The 19,726-nt window shown below is 44.1% G+C and overlaps 1 protein-coding gene across 1 annotated transcript in view; it reads right to left on the bottom strand.

Moving 5' to 3' along the window:
* Window positions 1–1,561: 1,561 nt before the first annotated feature.
* The window catches only part of ANKH (ANKH inorganic pyrophosphate transport regulator), a 508,089-nt gene continuing 489,924 nt past the window's right edge, over window positions 1,562–19,726 (bottom strand). Inside the window, exons 11-12 of the mRNA XM_086965246.1 lie at window positions 18,864–18,963; window positions 1,562–3,735 (exon numbers count right to left, since the gene is read on the bottom strand). Of these exons, the coding sequence (XP_086821372.1) occupies window positions 3,619–3,735; window positions 18,864–18,963 (217 nt within the window). The 3' untranslated portion in view covers window positions 1,562–3,618. The remainder of the gene's footprint in view (window positions 3,736–18,863; window positions 18,964–19,726) is intronic.

The following is a 19,726-nucleotide window of genomic DNA, read 5'->3' as shown; positions in this document are numbered from 1 at the left end:
CTGCTGATGATGTCACATATTACATCATTCATGGCATGGTCAGTGACATCACTGATGACATCACTGATGACAACTCAAATGACATCACTGATGACATCTCAAATGACATCACTGATGACAACTCAAATGACATCACTGACAACATCACAGATGACATCATTCATGTGTTAATACGATGAACCTCTACAGACTCTGATATATCCTTAGATACACTCAGTGAAAACAGACACTCACAGATTGTCACTCATCCATGGAGTTACTCATACACCTAGACAGTCATGCAAAGAATCAAACACACCTCCAATTCCTCAACTATACAGTTATACACACCTTACTTATTGAAACATATTCTAACACATATTTACTCTCTTATATAATCCCTAATAAAAGTTCACAATGATCCATACAGCCACTCACACATTCACTGGCTCTAATGCACAGTTATTTATATATGTTAACTCTCACATGTACTGTGTTTTACATATGTACTTACTTTGACATGTAGCACTGAGATATCCATTCACTCACCAATACACTCATGCACACAGTCAACCGCCCATACAGCTGTTTCCACATGCACTTTTGAAACCATACATCTAGTGAATCAACTGCTCACACATCTATGCACAGAGTCACACACCTCCCAACCACTCACACACATACTCAGTCTCCCATACAAATACTTGAGCAACCAATCAATAACCCATATAGTTATTCATATAGCTACTGATCAACACATGCAGCAGTTTACAGAACAACAGATATAATGATGCACAAATTAATACAGTTTAATCACTAACCCATGCACTCAGTGAGACACATTTAATCACTCCCTCATACAATCAGTCATGCACCTACTAAATCCTTCATCCAGACATTTATACATCCACTCATTCTTCAATATGTAAGACATATTTTAACTTTACAGAAACATACAGTCACTGGATGTTGTGATCAGTGATGTCATCAGTGATGTCACTGACCATGTCATGAATGATGTAATATGTGACATCATCAGCAGTGGATTGCGGGTGCGCGATATATAGTTAGCGCATCTAACTATATATGGAATTTCAATGGTTTTATGCGAGTAAAATAAGGTTTTGTAAATGCAAATCCCTAACTATATATGGCCTAAAACCAATGGTTTTTTCATTGAATATATATCTATCTATCTATCTATCTATCTATCTATCTATCTATCTATCTATCTATCTATCTATCTATCTATCTATCTATCTATCCATACACACGTTTTCATTTGATCCATTAACCAAGACTTAAAGCGCTAGGCGGGGAAAATGGACTATTAGAAACGTTGTACTCCAAAATATTTAAATACTGTTTTTCTGATATATCAGGTACGCCACTGTTAAACTGATAATGCATATTTTACTCGACGGGCTATAAGCCTCCCTGGTACTAAGCCCTACGTTAAAATCCACTTAATCATAAGTGCTAAACAATTAGAAGTGAACAACTCCTTGCATCATATATAGCACAAGAGGCATATCTAAATGAGAAATAAATATTTCACTGAAAAAATAAAAAGCACTCTCAATTTTCTTAACCACTGTTCATTATATTTGGTCATTATACAATATGCAATACATATAAATTTAAATCCATTTTTATCCATAAAATATCCTTTTCAAGTTTTTCATAACATTAATCTCACCCTTTCCAATCATATTACCAAGCATTCACACATTTGCTCAATATCATATCCTAACATATTATATTTAAATAGAATACTTTTGTCCCCTCTACTTCTTGAAGTAGAATATTAGGCTCTAAACCCACACAAATATTAAATATTTACAAATGTTCTACAAATTCTGCTGCTTAAATACCTTGTCTCGTGTCATATGAAACAAAAGCATAATATAAAACGGCATTGTTTTCTCCGTTCTGACCAGACACAATTGTCCTTTTATGTTTTACCATTTGTAGGTATGTGTTTTGGAGAATGCAACCTCATGGCAATGAAGCAGACCCTTGACGGGCCTTAACATGAAGACAAACACCAGATTTAAATATATATTTTTTGCATTTGAATATTTGTGACGATCCAATGTGTTTTTATACCACACGCATTCTGTTTGAAGGAAAGGCGTCCACAAATAACTGGAAGTATCCATATTGAAACAGCATCAGTTTCATATATGCTTTTTTTCCAAAAAGCAATGAACTCTCAAGATAAGAAACATAGATGACACTGTGACGTTTCACCTAACGGCATATTAAGTACATTTTTTTCTCAACATATAATCAGGACAAAATGGCAAGGGACATTACATGCACTAATACTGAAACAATATGGTTTCCAAGGCACACTGACACACTGGTACTGAAATGGTAAAACTCTAAGAGATTGTATGGCACTTTTTCTTTTGCAGTGCAGACTAGCTAAACAATGAACATAAACTTCAAACAACTTGAATGAAAAAATAAATATTGATTTGAGGGTAGGATGAATGTGAAATTAAAATCAAGGAGCACATTTGGCTATTTTTTATATTTTGCTAATTTCAAGACATACTGTTCATGATAAAAACACAAATATCTTCCCATTTTTAAAACAGTCAGCTTGTGAACTATGCAACCATGAGAAATGGGCGCGGTTCCGAGTTCAAAAGATCCCATTGGTTTAAAGTGTGGTATAAAAACACGCTACCATGGAACAGAGTAAACATGCTGGCGTAAGTGTATCTTACGCATATTTTTCCTGCCACTGACTCAAGAGCGTTGTCGCTTCTCAGGGTGCTATTTTAACATTAACAGAATTTTGAAATGAGCCTTACCATGAGAAGCCGTGCCGAGGTACCCACTGATCATCTCTACTGGAAACTAGCACATGCATCTAAAGAAAACGACAATTATCTTGCATTATTGACTCATTCCGAATGCCATTATTGCTAGAGTCATTTCCATGAAAGTTGGATATGGCGTTGTGCATTTCGTTTGCAAGTACAACAGTTGCAGTGGTATCCCGCACTCAACTTCCGCCGACACAAAAAGGTGGCTGGTTAGCCCGTCCTCATAGGCCACCCACAAGCTCGTTGACTTTCAAGACCCAACTATAGCATTACGTGCCTTACGACAGTGTTCATCATCCTCTACACGAAAGTCAATACACTCCTCACCGTGACATGTTTGGGCTGGAATGACGTCAAATACTTTGTTTCCAATGAAGGAGAAAAGATGAACTTCTGGAGACCGTGGTTGAGGTTTCAGTGAAGGAAACTGAAGAAGAAAAAACACAAGGAGGACGGCAGCGCAGCGAATGGCAGCAAAAAGTCAACTAGTGCTTTGGTTGACACGTGTAGCATAGATTGTCCAGTTGTGAAGGGTTCTGTGGGAAGTTTCCAGCAGATGTGACGTACCCATGTCTGCTGTGTTTGAATGGAATAAAAGAGGTTAATGATTACTTCAAGCGAAGGCCATCAAGGCCCCTAAAATAAAGCATACCCAGTATGCTAAAGAAATTGTCCGAAACCTTGCAAAGTCAAGGGCTCTTGTAAAAATAAAAATAAAAGAGAAAAAAAACAATAGGCCGAAATAAGAAACAATGCTAAAGGTTCCTCTTGACTGCCACTGAAGAAGGATTTCTGGAACTCACTCTCCCTCTTCCCTCATCTCCACCATGTCAGTCATTTCTTCAGTTTGTGGCATGTCATTCATCGCAGAGCCTTCCCCTTCCACGGCCTGTTCGTTCTCATTTCGTTTCTTTTTCTAAAATGGAAAGGCAAAAGGATGCTGTAAGTATTTGAATTTGATGATAATTCGAAATCAGAGGAAACTTTGTTCAGCACAGCAGTGCTAAGCATGTCATGGGTTGCATTACAAAAAGTGCACTTGGAGCAAAGCAGGAAATAGCACAGGTGTTGCACTACGTCGGTAGATTTATCAACACTGTGTGCCAGTGCAGTCACCAAAAGAGATACAAATTGGTTCAAAGTGCTGTTTTGTAATTTACTTTCTAGTGCAAAACTTTTTTTGCTGTAATGTTGTCTAAAAGTAATACAAATTATATTTTGTGCTATTTTGTATTATTTTGCATCAGTGTTGTGACCAAAGTTGGTACGTGGCCTCTCTCACTCCACCACCTATGGTTTGTGATGTAAGTCCTATCTTCTAACAATTGAAGACAATCTTTGCTTGAAATAAAAAATTATGCCTACTTGAAGTAGGTGTTAACACGCCAAGATTTTTAAACATCACACCTACGCTGTGCTGTACAGTACGTATACAATGTTTAACATATTTTAAAGTATATCTTAGCATAGTATTTTTCTACGGAAGGGTACTCTTCCAGTACAAAACTTAAGCTAGACATCACACACACATTTGCGCTATGGTGGAAAAATGTGTGCATGATGCTAGGCGAACTAAAAGAGCACCACTGCTGAGGAAGAGAAGAGCAGCAGTACATTTAAGTAGACATGGCACTGTCCTGCTCTCTCCCCCAAGGCCTATGCAGTGCAGCAGTTTGTTGCTGTTCTGCATTGTGCTAGTTTATGGTAATAGGGCACCATTTGTACAGTTACAAATATTGTGAGTTTACTTTTAAAAGAATTGTTGCCAGGTACGTGCTAACATTGGGGTGTGTGAAGTAGCCATGATAAGTCTGTAATTTTGTACATGTATGCAACCAGTGACTTCAGAAGTCAATTATTGCCCATTTTATGAGCAAGGATTCCCTTAAAGTGAGCCCCGCAAATATTTTAGCACTGAAACAAAAGTTGCCCGCATTCTTGGATTGCAACCTTTTGCGAATCATTTCTTTCTAACTGCTGGAGGCCATTTTGTGATGAAAATGGAAACACAAGAGTACTTTTCCCAGATCAGCCCTCAAGTTCTTTTTCAGCCCCTTTCGTCCCTTCACCTCTGCTGGTATCGACCCCCTCAATCTGCTCTCTGCTGTCTAGCTTCTCTCCCCCACTCTTCATGTCACCTGTTTAACTTCTCAGCCTACTCACAGTTTAGTCCACTCACCTTGTCTCCCTCCATTTCCTCTCATTCAGGTTGTGTTCCACTCTTCCTATCTTTTTCCACCCTTAGCCATTTTCATCTGTTTTCCTAAACTCTTCACTTCCGTTTTCTTTTCTACGCTTCAGTTCCACTTCCTCCATCTTCAATTTTCCTTGTCTTTTTTCTTCTTCTCATCCTTGCTACTATGTTGGCTCTCCACTCACGCTTAAAAAACATAGGAGCATATGTACAAGAACTTAACGTTGCAGTAGTGTATATTTTTTGATGTTGTTTTTCTAGCTTAACTGCAGTTAGCTGTACTTTTCTGGGGTAAACATGTTTTTTTTAACATCGCCTCTTATGTTAGCGTGACTTAACGGAAATGAGATGCAAGGTGGGTATTCCCATGCTAACACTGCAGCTAACCCACCGTCGTCCTATTTTTACAATGAAATTCCCATACGACGATAACCCACCAAAACTGCTGCTAAGTCCAGTTAGAGGCAGTTTTTTAAGACCAGATAATAGCTGGTCTTAAAATTGGTGCAAACACTGGGGGCCTCATTTCAGAGGTTTTGGTGCTGGACAGCGCTGCAAGGAATGTTGCTGCGCTGCCCTGCGACAAAACAAAAGGGCAGGAATGTGCAGTATCAATAAGATAGGGTCCATTCCTGGGCCTCATTCATTAAAAGTGTTGCATCGCTGCGACAAAACAGCGTTGCAACACTTTTCACTGCACCCTTCTTGCAATACCATGGATGCGCCGTATTCAATGTACGGCGCTCCATTTTGCAATTGATGATAGATCAAAGTCACGCATTGCTACAGTTGTGTTGCAAGCATGACGCAACTCCAGCAATGCATGGGGTCAAACTATACTTATAGCACTGAATCACCTTTATGCCTGCCATGAGGCAGGTGTAAGGTTTTGACGCAGTGGTGTCCTAGAGTTGTCACAGTGAAATCTGAGAGACTTCACTGCACCAATCCTACAAGCATTGTTGCATTGGAACGCCCACCCTGCATACATCATACCAGACGCAGGTATAATGTGGCACATGGCTTCACAAGGTCATGCATATGCCTAGATGCGTTACTTTGTAAATATGGCGCAACATGGTGCAAGATCCATGCTGCAAGAACGTCAAGAAAATGATGCACCAGCGGCATTAAACTGCCAGAAGGGGCTCAGGATTAAGGCCCCGTCTTTTTGCCCTACGATGGTGCACAGTGGCTGCTATGTGCCAATGCAGGCACCCTTGCGCCATGGTGCATGGGTGACTGTGTTGCGAAGTTGACTGATGTTGTGGCTCCATCTCTACTCAAGACGTCTGCAGGTGTGTCTGGACTAGTGGAGGGAGGGAGTGAACCAGTTGGCCTTCTTGGAGTGTTGTTTGCCTGGTCTTTTCTTGAGGGGTGCCAGGGTATAGTGCAGTTGGAGATCTATCGGTGGAGGTTGCGCGCTGTGGTACTGGCGTCTGTAAGCATCTGCGGAGTGGTGGTGCTGAGGGAGTTAACGAGATGTTCTTCGGTGGCCTTGATCCAGCTGTGATGGGGGGCGATGATGGCAGTGGTGTACGGTGGGCATTGTGAAGGCATGATGTATGCAATGATGGTCGGTCCAGGAGAGTTCTGTCATGAGGCTGTAGTTGAAGTTCCCGCTGGTGGAGAAAAGGGGCTCGAGCGTGTGTCCGGCTATGTGGGTTGCAGCGATGCCTAGCTGCTTGAGTCCAATGTTGGCGAGGTTCTCCAGGAGGGGGGTGGCGTTCTGGTCACTGGGGTTGTCCAGGTGGAACTTGAGGTCTCCGAGCAGGATGTAGTCTGACGTAAATAATTAATTTACTCTCTTAATTTCTATGCAGGTAAGTACTTAATCAATAATAACTCAAATCGGAAAGAAAGAACCAGAGTCCGTGGTGTTAGAGTTCTTAGGGGTTTTATTCCTCAAAAAGGAATGGTCAGGACCATAATATCATGTTCTTCCCACCGCAGGGGTGGAAGAAGGGATAGAGCGCGCTACATTTTATTGACAGTACATAGCTTATATACTTAATTCATGTCATAGGAAACAGTTATAGTAGGCGTAACAGCTGAGAGAAGACAAGATAACAGTATACACGTGTTACTAGTACGTAATCAGAAGGCGTGAACTAGGCGTGAACTGGAGATGTGTGCTAGAAACGTCACAGGTAGGTGTCACAAAGGGGTGGCACTAACAGAAATGTTGCAATGTCAGCAGAAATCGGAAGCTTGGATGCGCGCGCAGCTGCATGACGTGTGATGGACGTGAAACTAGAGGGTGCAGGGGGCTTGACATTTGCACTGACGGAAAGAGACAGAAGTCTGGCATGTCAGATCAACTTGTGCTTCTATCATATCTGATATCTGGTGTTTAGGAACCGAGCTATCTGGGCAGAAAGGTCTCTAGGGCAGAAGCTATTCTATACTAACTGTGGATGCGTGTATAAGCGCCTAAGTGTCTGCATGAGAAGCGTGGGGGCACGGGGCCTTCCATGGAAGCATGGCAACAGAGGCTATGAATTACTTGCATGGAGACAGGTCGGCCCTTTGGCCCTGTAGCTGAGGGGGATGTTTACTGAAACTAGCAGGCAGGAATGTATTTTCGAGGAGCGGAACAGATAACTCGAAGGTTATAGTCAATCTTGGCAGGCAGCAGGCTGAGCTGAGCGCGCTGGGCCGTGCTAGAAGTAAGGCAGAGTTCACGGGTACGGGGGCAGCCTGGCAGCCTGGCTTGAGGCTCCCAGAGTCAGGAGGGAGAAAAAGGATCGATGGCAGATATTCTGGGCCTACTTTGCCAGAGCTAAAAACATGTAGAATACACTACAAAAAGACGTTGGCATAGTATACTTAGGAACGGGCTATCCAACCCATTCAGGGTGGGTCTGAAAGAAGACATGTTAACGTTGGACGCAAATGTATTTGCGTCTTCATAACTGACACAGGAGGGAGGTTACATGCACTTTAACTCGTACATGGAGACGGTGGGGTACACGCTAGGGAACACAACTTGACCATCAAATTTATATTTCCTCAAGTCCATGGATGGGAGAGCCTGGGGTGCGATGAGGTCTACAATGGTATCGGTGAATGGGGGTTCATGGCCCAGGGGGCTTGAGATGAGGGTGCAGCGGAGGCTGGTGTTGGGGTAGGTCTGGATCTCGAAGTGGAGTTGTTCCATGGTTGCCGTTGGGTCATTAAAGTTTGTGGTCAGTTGGAGTGTGCTTTTGTAGACAATGGCAATGTTCCTGGATGGTTAGGGTGGTCCTTGCGGGTGATTTTGTAGCCATCGGGATGGCGATGTCTTGTCCGAAGCAGAGGTTGGTCTAGGTTTACATGAAAAAGGCGATGTCTGAGGAGGTGGCGTCAAGAAGGATCCTAGATTTCTGTGTCATATTTGTGGAGACACCGCACGTTGAGGACGATGCAGTTGAGCTGGTCAGGTGCTCTGATGTGGCTGGAGTTGTGTTTGCAGTTTCGGCAGGCGCAGGGTGCAAAGTTGTTCTTCTGTGATGCTAAATGGCAGGCGGAGTGGCATCCAGGGTTGAGGGTGTGGAGGATGCTGGCGTCACAGCGGTGGAGTGTCTGAGAGGCAGGGCCCCTTGTGCGGGGCGTGGTACAGGTGCGGACGGACACAGACGGGCTTGCCTTTGGTGCACCAGTGGCACAACCGCAGAGCATGGCCATACAGCGTTTGACATTAGGTAGTGCTACAGAGGGGCTAGACAGCTGGGAGGCGGGAAATGCAAGAAAGGACACTGGAGGGGGAGGGAATGTGGAGGATCGCAGCGGTAACAAGGGAGAGGATAGGGAAAAAAGTACTGCAAAAAAGCCCTCGAAAAACAAAGCCAAGCAAAGATCAAAAAAAGACAAAGATAGAAAAACAACGGAGAAGAGCAGTAAGATGAACAGGAACAGCAGAGAAGAGTGACAGAAGGGCAGTCAAGCTGTAGAGCAGAGATGCTCTACCACTGGACCACCAGGGAAGAGGCGCAGGCAGGAGCCTGCAGGTGGAGGAGGGACTTGAACACCTGACCTCCGGGTCAGAGGATCCAGCAGCAGCAGATGGGGACAGTAGCAGCAGCAACCATACAGTGCAGAGCGGTGGGAAGAGGAAGTCCACTAAGGGTTAGTCCCCCGTACACCCAAAAGCAAACTAACAGGAGGTCAGTAAAGGCAGCATCACCCACTTGCTACTTGCGATCTAACGATGCCAAACAGATTCTGTATTCTCCAGTTCCCTAGCGAGTAAAGGCGTATCAAGCTGCATACCCAAGGGCCTGGGCCAGAAACCACCCCTGTGCCCCTGGCACCCATTGCCACCCACTTCCACCAATAGCTGATTTCAGCAACTTGAACCAGTTAGTGGTGTCCTCCACCAGTCTTGTGCGGTGCCCTCGGTGAAGTAGGTCAGCCGCAGCACAGGGATTGCTGAGGGCATGGTGTGCATCACCCACAGGTGCTAGGCCTGGGCCCAACCCTCCCCCGGGCCTCCTCCGCTATGTTTCCCACCTTCTCCTCACCTGGACGTTAACACTGGGGCTCAAACTCTCTACAAAGTAGGAGCCTCAGCCAGGTGGGATTTCACAAGCCTGGGTACAGCAGTTGCCGCCAAGTCCACTGGGGAACCTCCCGATGCAGGTGATACAACAGGGCCCCCTTAGGTATGAAGTTGCAGCGGTCCCACAACACAAGTTTGGCGCAGCTCAGGGGCCTCACCCTCCACAGTGTCTGGCCTGCACAGCATACTCCGGCCTGTGATGCAGAGAGGTGTGGCTCACCATTTGTAATATCCTCCGTATACCCCGGTGTAGTGGTGGCACCCGGTATGCAATGCAGACCTCCCTATGTTGGTATGCAGGAGCGCCTCTACCGTTCACAGCTCCAAGGTGCACCAGGCAGTGTTCTCACACAGGTCAGCAACCTGTCTCCATGCGACCTGCCAGACTTCACCACCAGGTAAGGGCAATCGTCGACGCCTCAGTGTCTACCGCCATGGCCCAACAACTCCACAGCACCTCTGCCTACCACTACGGGTCACAGATGCAGGCACAGGTACAGAGAGGCCTCTGGGCCCTGGGGACTGCCCCTGTTTTTAAGGTTTTGGCTGTCATGGTGTTGCAATGCGGGCGCTATGAAAAGTGATGAATCACTGTTTTTTCCCAGCGATGCACCTCATTTCATAACTGTAGCACTGAATCAGCATTTCCTCTTTCCCTGGGACTGCGTCTGGTTAACCTGGCTGTTGAGGGGTTTGGGGGGGTTGTTGATCTGTGCTGCACTTGGCCTTGGCTGCTCCATTATGCATTCCATTGGTTTCATTTCCTATTTTTCATTGGAGGTGAACTTATTGGCTATTTTTACTCTAGCGGCAAGAAAAAAGTCATGTTGGGCTGACTAACTTGACTTTTTTTGCTGCCTATGGGCCTTTCGTCGCTTTTCTCATAAACATCAAAATTGTTATCGCATTGACGATTTCACCGCAGCTAGCTGTTACTATTACCATGTAAATACATAGCTAACAGGGCAATAGTTGTTGATGCCTGGCCACGTTAAGAAAACTTCTGCAGCTTTTGATGCCTGGCCACGTTAAGAAAACTACCGCTCACTAACGCTAACGCTAGTTAGCGGCAGTTCTTGTACATACACCCCATAGTTCTTTTGAACTCATCTCATTTTTGTCACCCACCTCATACATCTCCATTTTATCACAACAATCCTTCTTTTAACTTTGTTCTGCTCTTTTCCCCACTTTTGTCCGTTACTTCCATCTTACGTACATTCACTGGCCAGGGACTTTTAAAACGGTGTCACTCTAATTGACATGCACTCATGCAATGCATACCAAACTTCACTAAAGTACATATACAAATCCAGACGCATTAATCTCAGCGCTAGGATTCTGGGTTCACCATTAGCACCAGAACTTTAGGTGAATGAGCCAGCAGGCTTCCACTCACATGATACAGAGGTCTTGTCATACCAAAATCATTATAAAAGATGGTTTACTGCCACCACCATGCAACAACTGTGCACCTGTGACACCACCATGCTACACATGTGCACCTGTGACAGGGACAGTAGTCTGCTTGTGTCTATGGAGGGAAACAACCTTTTCAACGCAGTCATCACATCACACTACATTTACAAGGCAGTCATTCCATGGCAACATTCTTTACAACGCATGTCATTGCAACGCAACCATTACATTGCATGTCACTACAACGCAGGACACTACAATGCATGATACGGAAATACAGGCATTACATTGCACGTCATTACAATGCATACCATTGCAACGCATAGTACCCCAACACTTACCCTACTGTTGGACCCCCTGGAGTTAGAGTAATAATTTTTACCACTACACTATCCAACACTTACCCTACTGTTACACCACCTGGAGTTAGAATAGTAGTTTTTACCCCTACAATATCCAACACTTACCCTACTGTTGCACCACCTGGAGTTAGAATAGTAATTTCTACCCCTCCACTATCCAACACTTACCCTACTGTTGCACCCATTGGAGTTAGAATAGTAATTTTTACCCCTACGCTATCCAACACTTACCTTAAATGCAATGTAATGGTATGTGTTGTAAAGGTATAATGTGATGTAATGCAATGCGTTGTAAATGCAGTTTTAAAACATTTGTTGTAATGGCATTCAATGTAAATGTATGCCTTGTAAGGGATGTTGCGGTGTAAAAACTGCGTTGTAAAGGTATGCATTGTAAATGTATGCGTTGTAACATCATAAATTTGTCTATGGAGGGTCCACTTGGTGTGATATTCTAGGTCCAGGACAGGTTCACGACCTTTGTAAGTCAAGCACAGATCTAAGCCTTCGCGCACAGGCTAGATGAGCATAAGGCTGGTGACCGAATCTGAAAACCATGATACCAGGAACTTGCAGTCAGACATGCAGGTGACATTGCCCTCCCAACAGTGTACAATTACAACTTAAAGTCCAGCTTGTCCGCCACTGACACTGACAGATGAAACAGCACATGACACACTCTTTAAAATGTAGTCTTTGCTGTCGAATTAGGATTACAATAAACGTGTGAAAAATAACTTCAACGGATTTTAGTGGTTGAAAATTGGTTTCCAAAATACTGAAGTAACAAAGTTGTATTTTCCATTTCTAGTCACTGGAAAATTTGTGTCCAGTGGCATACTGGCCATAGACTAAATTTGGCTCAGTACCTGTTACTTATCTAAGGCACCCCCACTGGTTCAGGCGCCTTCAATTAAAGTGTTAATTATTAGCTTATTTAAAGGAGCAATGCCCTTCTCCAATCCATGTTACAGCACACCTTCAGGTCTGCAGTCAGCCCATGCCTCCCAGCCAGTCACCTCGTAAACAGAGACTGGCCCCTCACAACAGGCACTAACCATTATCAACTGTTAGGAGCAATTAGCCATGACAGGCCATTGTCATTCTGTATGTGGCCATGGCTGCAGAATTTAAGGTTATACAGGAGCGATAAGCCAGTCTCTCACACTCTAAAAATTGAATCAAATGGCCGACAACTGGCCGTTGCCTTTGGGGCTTGAGCAGCATCCTCATACCCACATTCTGTAGCCCACCCGTTAACAGTTGCTATTTGCAGTCAACATTATACTACAATGAAGGTCCCCACAAGTGGCGGCTCCCCCATTGGGGTGTGGGAGCTTTGCCCCCACTGCTTTCTCGCAGTGCGAGAAGGCAGAAACATAAATGGTAATAACTACCATATTATGTTTCTGCCTTCTCGCACAGCCTTGATTGAATTTGACTGGCAGGTATCCCTATGACCTTGTCTTTTGTATTTTCCCCGCTTACCTGCCTGTTATCTAGTGGGGGTCCCCCTTCTATTTAGCATGTGGGAGATCATGAAGTTTGGTGAAAGGCACCAGGTCCCGCAGGGAGACCACGTAATTGGATACACTTTTTCTGCGCGTTGTGTCTAAAATGCAAATTATTTTTTGCAGGGCGTGTAGGGCACTTTCAATAGTGGATTGGTTTGTTTCTAAAGGTAGGGGGGACAGTGGCATCTGGTGACATTTGAAAGTGGTGGGCGTAAAATGAGTGTCATACTGCACCGTAGCGAGCGAGCCCGAACAACCTAAGGGTGTTCAGGGGAGTTCTTCCCACCAAGAAAATTTTGAAAAAAGAGTGGATAAATGGTGCATTTTCAAGCAAATTTGAGAAAGCAGGAAGGTTAATAAAGCAATTATGAAAGTTAAGCTATTACATTAATAAAGAGATGTCATATAATATAGGTAGCTGCTTATACAGTATAACCTCAGAGCTTCATAACAGACTTCGAGATACAATGCATTTCTGAGTATCTCACAGATGTTTTTTATTTACCAAACAACTCAGATCGATTGTAAGTTTAGACAGTCCTTAGACCCTATGCCTCTCTCTGATCTCTCAGTCTCAATCTTTCATTAAACAAACTGTTCCTGTTTTACTCAACACCTCTTGGCTCTTGTTTTTCAAATGTATTTCATGTTCATGCAACAGTGCCATAAAAGCTTTTGTTTCAAAGTGGGGTGAATTAAAATTTTCTGGTTACGCCCTTGAACGAGGACCTTATTGCATCACCCTATAGCAATGCTTGGGGTTGGCTCTCTGGTTAGAAAAGATTCAATTTTATGTTTAGTTCTTTGAGTATCAAAGTACTTTTCCTTCTCTGAAGTAAAGCAGGGACTGTGCATTCAGTCATTAAGAGTTATTGTTGTGCCACGAATGTCTAACACTTGAGTAAGCCTTGGAAGTCTTCACCCTACTACCCTCTGACTGTCAGGGGGTAAAGGGGAGTAGTTGGTGATTCAATTTAGGGTCCTGTTCTCCTGTGGCACTGGACACCTGTGGTAAATTACTCCACTTGTCACAATTAGAGCCCAGTGACCCCTGACTTCACTGGGGCTAGGTCTAAAATCACACAGTGGCTCTCTCATGGTGGATACAGGCACTTTGGTGGGAAGATCCCTACTTCCCTACTGCCCTAAAGACAGACTGCCACTAGACAATGTATCTCTCACCAACAGGAACATGGATCACCAGAGTTATCTTGATGTTTTTATTGATCCTGAAAACTGCTGAACACACAAGAACTCTGCAGAAGATCCCTTTAAACCCATAACTTTATTTAAAAACAACACGCCCCCCCTCATTTTCTCGAAGGACAGTACCAGGTCCGGTTGCACCGCCCTGAAGCTAACCCTGCACTCACTCCACATACATCAGATTGTCAATGGCCGCTCTCGGTGGTGGTTGTGTGTGTCTACCAACGGGACGGATGGACACCCTGGCACCCAGACTTAAATTCAGGCTCAAGGATTCCTGGATCCTGGTCTGGAGCAGGCTCCGTGGCTGGTGCTGCGTCTCCACCCGGAAGAGGCTGGGCTGGGCCAGGGCTCTTGGTTCTGCAATCTGACATCTGGAAGGCAGTGTGGACAAGTGAACTTTGCTGGGACTAAATCCCCCTAGTGGGTGAGTTCTTCTATAAATTCCCTAAAGACCTGAAACTGTATTGGAACATTCAACTATTTTCCTTCTTTGACAAACTAAGACTGTCATATTACCTATTCTGAATTCAAGCACAGGGAAAAGAAAAACCATGGCTGGGACCTTTGGAGCTGCAAGAGGGGGGCAGAGTGGTAGAGACTGTAAGGGAAAAAGGGTGAGGAAATCGCCTAAGTTGAAGCAAAGGGCAAATAATTGCACACTGGATTGGATAGACTCACTGATACGTGAATGCAAGGATATCCTATCTAGTGCAACATCTACCCAAATTCTCAGTAAAGATGTGTCCTCTGGTTCACCCCTTGTAGCTAAAAACACCATAGCTCAACAGATAACAATTCCTGTAATGTTTCACAAAACGAGTAGGGGAGATACGTTAGAGCACCATAAAGAAGGCCAGGTTGGGAGAAGCAGCATTATACGGGAAAGTAAGGCTGGCCCCTCTGAGGAAGAGAATGTAAGGGTTGTTTGCACAAACAGGTTCTCACCGCTTATAGACTTGCAGGAGCATGATAGGGTAGACGAGGATGCATCCAATCCAGTAGTGATACCATGTGACACTCCCTTACCACCTCTAACTCATATCTCTGTTGAACTGCAGGGGTTACCCACTTTTATAGCCGAGCTAAAAGGGGAAGTTATTTCAATGTGCCAGAAATTGGAAGAACTTTCTTTGAAGGTTGATATTCTATCTTATAGGTCTTCTCCCTGCTCAAGAAGTTGCAGCCACGGAGTAAATCATTTGGAGCAACTCAGGAAGGTTGGCCTGCCCTAACCGTTACGGATACCCAGCCTAAGATTCCTGCCCCACATCATGCTAGCAGAATTAGTAAAGGAACCAATGGTTTTAGAAAATAACCTATACCACTGGGCGATACCACTAATCCAACTACGCTAAAACCAGCGGGTCGTGCAAGGAATCGATCCGCACCCGGATCGATTCCTTGCACGACCCGCTGATTTACTCAACCCATCACGCCGCCTATTTGCAAGACGTGATACTGAACCACCACGACTGACGCCGTGGATTCCTAACTCAGAACCTACGCGGATACCTACCGAACCGGTACCCCTTGCCGAAGCCCGCACTCTACTTGAGACAAATGTAATCTCTCACAGACGCCACTAGGAAACTGTTACTCCTCCTCCACGATACCAGCACCCCAGCACATGCTCTGAGGCCACTATTGAGAATGATCCCAGCACCATTTAGTCATCGCAACCCTGTCCTGAAGACGATCCTTAATAACGCAGATCGAAACGTCGTCGATAGCACAGGGCAATCAATGGCTCAACTCCCCATAGTGGCTCACTTGAATTTTCATTTGTAAATTGTACCAAATCAGACTGAATTATATTTTAGAGCCATTGCTTTCTATCTTCACACTGTATATATTATTTCACTCTCACCAACTGCGCCGTTCACGCTGTTCACCATTGTCATTTGCGTCTCCACCTTGTGTCACATGTACACACTGAGCACCAAGTACAATTCGGGTTGTTTTTCGATGTATTTCTATGCAGTGCTGCTATAACTGTATATCTTGTTTATACCTAAAATACATGATGCTACAAGCACATTCTAAAAACTAATTGAGTCTCCTTTTTCCTTGCAAGTAATGCCTTTGGCATACATATTTAACTGTCTATACATTAATACATTGTGGGATATTGTTTGTTCATTTCACCCAAAGGATGGCAGTTCCAGTGAGGGATCTCTGAAGGGACCATGGAATTTTCCGCTGAGCGGATGGCGGACGTAACATCACGAGTATCTTCAGTCCTCTAGCCCCTCTGCCGCAGAATTCACACAAGTCCCTCCAATCCGTGTACAGGGAGGTGTCGCCATTGAGTCATGAGGCCGTTGAGAGGGTTGATACTGCAGACAGGGCCTGCAGGACTGCCTGTCTTTCTTTGGTGATGGTAGCCGGATCAGGACGGGTCCTGTGGCAATTGCCTGTCACCTTCTGCCATGCTGATAACTGTTGTTTAAGGAGGGTAGGTTGGTCCTTAGTGCCCTCCTGTGCTTCGATGTGTAAGAGCGAACAGGCCTCCTTGAGAGATCTGATCTGATGAAGTGTCCCTTCGTAGCGAAAAATAATTTGGAACAGATGACCCTATGCAAAGGGTATGTTGGCAAGGTCATCCTAGAGAGTTCCTGAAAAAAAGTCGAGGAGTGGCCCTTGAACTGAACTGTGTATGAGGCTCTGTCTTTAATGCTTTAGGCTTTAAAGCTTAAGGCTTTCCTTCTTCATCTGGAAGTTGTGCACACCTGCTGGGATGTCTGCTGTGGTGCCCTTTCTGGGCATTTCAGGCCAATTTCTGTTGACCCGATCTAGTTGTATGGTAGAGTCTTCCGCAAGGCCCAGGACATGTCAGAAGAGGTCAGTGAAATATCTATGTATGCTGGAAGCTTCCGCTTTAGATGGCACTCCTCTGATCCTGACGTTGTTCCTCCTAGATCTATTGTCCAAGTCCTCATTGGGCGCCTGAAGATCCAGCTCTTGATCTTGGAGCTTGAGGACTTCTTGTTGGAGCCAAGTGACCTCTTCCACCCTCCCAATTTCTCTGCCTTCCAACTCTGCCACTCTTTCTCCCACCTCGTCAACGTCGTGTCTCATCTCCAGGATTTCCATTGTGATTTCTGTTGTCATCGTCTGGAAGTCTGCATGCAGGGAGGCGAACAGCGTTTCCAGGAATGACTTAGTTACCAGCCTTTCATCATCTTCAGAATCCGGCATGGCGTCTATCCGTGTGATCTACTTGGCAGCCTCCTGGCTAGGTGAACATGTCCTTTAGGGAGCGCTTTTTCTTTTCCCTGTTCCCAGCCATGTTTCAGGGATCGAGCATGGTGTATGCCACAGCACGGCCTCCTCACGGACACCTTCCTGCACAAAAACAATCATTAATGGCGGTTTTGCACCTTATATGTGTGCTGCAGAAAACAGCACACATAGAAAGAGCAAAAAACGATGAGAAATAAAAGTATTTCTCCTCGTTGCGCCACTTTAACACCTTCCCTGGAAACTCATTCGATTTTGGCACTGCCTCGGATTTACGAATCCTTGTAAATCTGGGGGCAGTGTCAAAGAACCCATGGGTGTTGTGTGAGAACACCCACAGAAACACCCATAACAAGCCCCTTTGACTCAGAGTACTGCGTGATTGAGGGCCATATTTACAAAGCCAAGTAAAGCCATGCAAAGTGGCTTTGCATGGCCTTTTCAATATGGGTCAGCACACTGCGCCACCGGAGCATCAAAAATAGTGATGCTCATATGGCCCTAGGGGCTTGTAAATATGCCCCAGTGCCTTGGCTGATTGATGGTTCTTCAGTGCTTTCAAGGTCACTTCATTAGAAATCAGAAACTCAAGGCTTTTTAATCAGATTTGGACAACCTCTAGAGAGCTGTGCCCGTCAAACACTAGGCCCACATTTCCCTGTTTTCCGGTTGCTTTGTATATAGCTCCAAACCAGAATGCCCTGAAGCATCCTTACCCCCACTACATCATCTTCTGACTTTAGTTGCAATCTCTGTAATATAGCAATGCACCTGCCTCACAGTCATGAGGTTTGCCAGTAGCTTGCCTGGCTTATTCACCCTCATCCATCATAACCTCCATGGAATGAGCTCAGCTATGTGGGTCCACAGCATCATTGTTGTTCTCCTTAATATATTTAGGAGCGACCCGTGCAGGTTACAGTGGTGGGCCTTGTAGGAGGGGATTTGACAGATGACGCAGAGGGAATATTAAATAAATAATTCATATTCCCTCGTTGATGTCTGTTGAAATACCCCCTACCTGGCTCCACCGAGCCACCGCTGTTACCTGAACGGGTCGCAGTTGAGTATGTTACCAGTATATTGTGACCTAAGTATATAACTTCTATCTACTCAAGGACAGGCAATGTCTGAGGCAAGCAAACTGGCAGAAGACTGTTAATTATTTGCTTAGACACACACTAAAGACATCTGTCTTCTGATTACGCCGTGTCAATGAGCTGACGCATAACCAGCGTTGCCACCACCATTGACCAGTAAACAACGCATGTCTTTGTAATATAGAAGAATATTTTACATCCTTATTAACATCATTCTAGGGTATCCTGATGCCTTACACAAATATCTATAGAACGTTTCAGATACTGGTGCTTCATCAATACTTTTTCTTATAACATGTTTACCTTGTTTCAAAATGTTGATTTCTTTTTTTCACTAAGCAAATGATAAACAAGTACAACGTATGAGAACACCTAAAGATTAGAAATATTAAAGCCAAATGAAGAACTGCAACCATTAGTAACAACATGAAATTGTAAAGAATGTTTGCGGGTATTATTTTCTTACCTGTTTCCGATATACATAAAAAGCCGCTATTGCGACCATTGTGGATTCTCCTACGAAGCCAGCTAGAAGGGACCCTACTCCTAGAGTGGCTCCATGGACACTAAAAAAAATAATTCAATATTCAGTATGGTGAGCGAAGGAGAAATAGTCTTTTCACTTTCTTTATGTATATGGTTAGGCTTAAAGAAGGATACCAATCTCCTAACAATTCTTTTGTACATTTAAACATTTTGATTAAATAAACATAAACCATTGTTTTCTTTAGCATTTGCTTTTAACAGTGTATGTGGCATAAACTTCTTGATCAACTTCTGCAAATGCCTTGAATTATACAGTCAAGGGATTGTATAGATAACAAACTTAAAAGACCATACTCTCTGTATCTGATGGCACAACCTTCAGTCAGTGTGTAGCATATTTGAGTCTCCATCAGCCTATTCTCTTATTCCGGGTGGGCCAACCTATAATTGTATTTTTGTCTCTTAACTTTACAGAGGTACCACAAAAATCCCTCTGCAATGCTTTTAAAGCCATCCTCAGACATGCCATGAGCATCCACATTTCAATTAAAGTTCAGATAACAACACTTTTATGGATTCTCTTCACTTGACTTTCATACCCTCTAGAAATTAGGATTTTAAATTCTCCATGAAGAGATTTCTTTAACGAGGGCTTAATGAGAAGAAAGTCTTTCTTAAATGGTTGTCAGAGCAATTGCATTGAACTCTGGTGGGTGATGGAAAGTCTATTGAGAATTATAGATTAGTACTGCAAATTGAAGGGATAATCTCAGATATACAGGGGCCAAATTACAAAACTACTTATGAGTATGGGAATGAGTACTACAGATTCCTCTCTTACAT

This window comes from Lissotriton vulgaris, chromosome 4_1 (assembly GCF_964263255.1).
Source record: "Lissotriton vulgaris chromosome 4_1, aLisVul1.2, whole genome shotgun sequence".
NCBI classification, from domain to species: domain Eukaryota; kingdom Metazoa; phylum Chordata; class Amphibia; order Caudata; family Salamandridae; genus Lissotriton; species Lissotriton vulgaris.
Note: the sequence above shows the minus strand (reverse complement) of the source record. Positions and strands in the feature narration are given on the sequence as shown.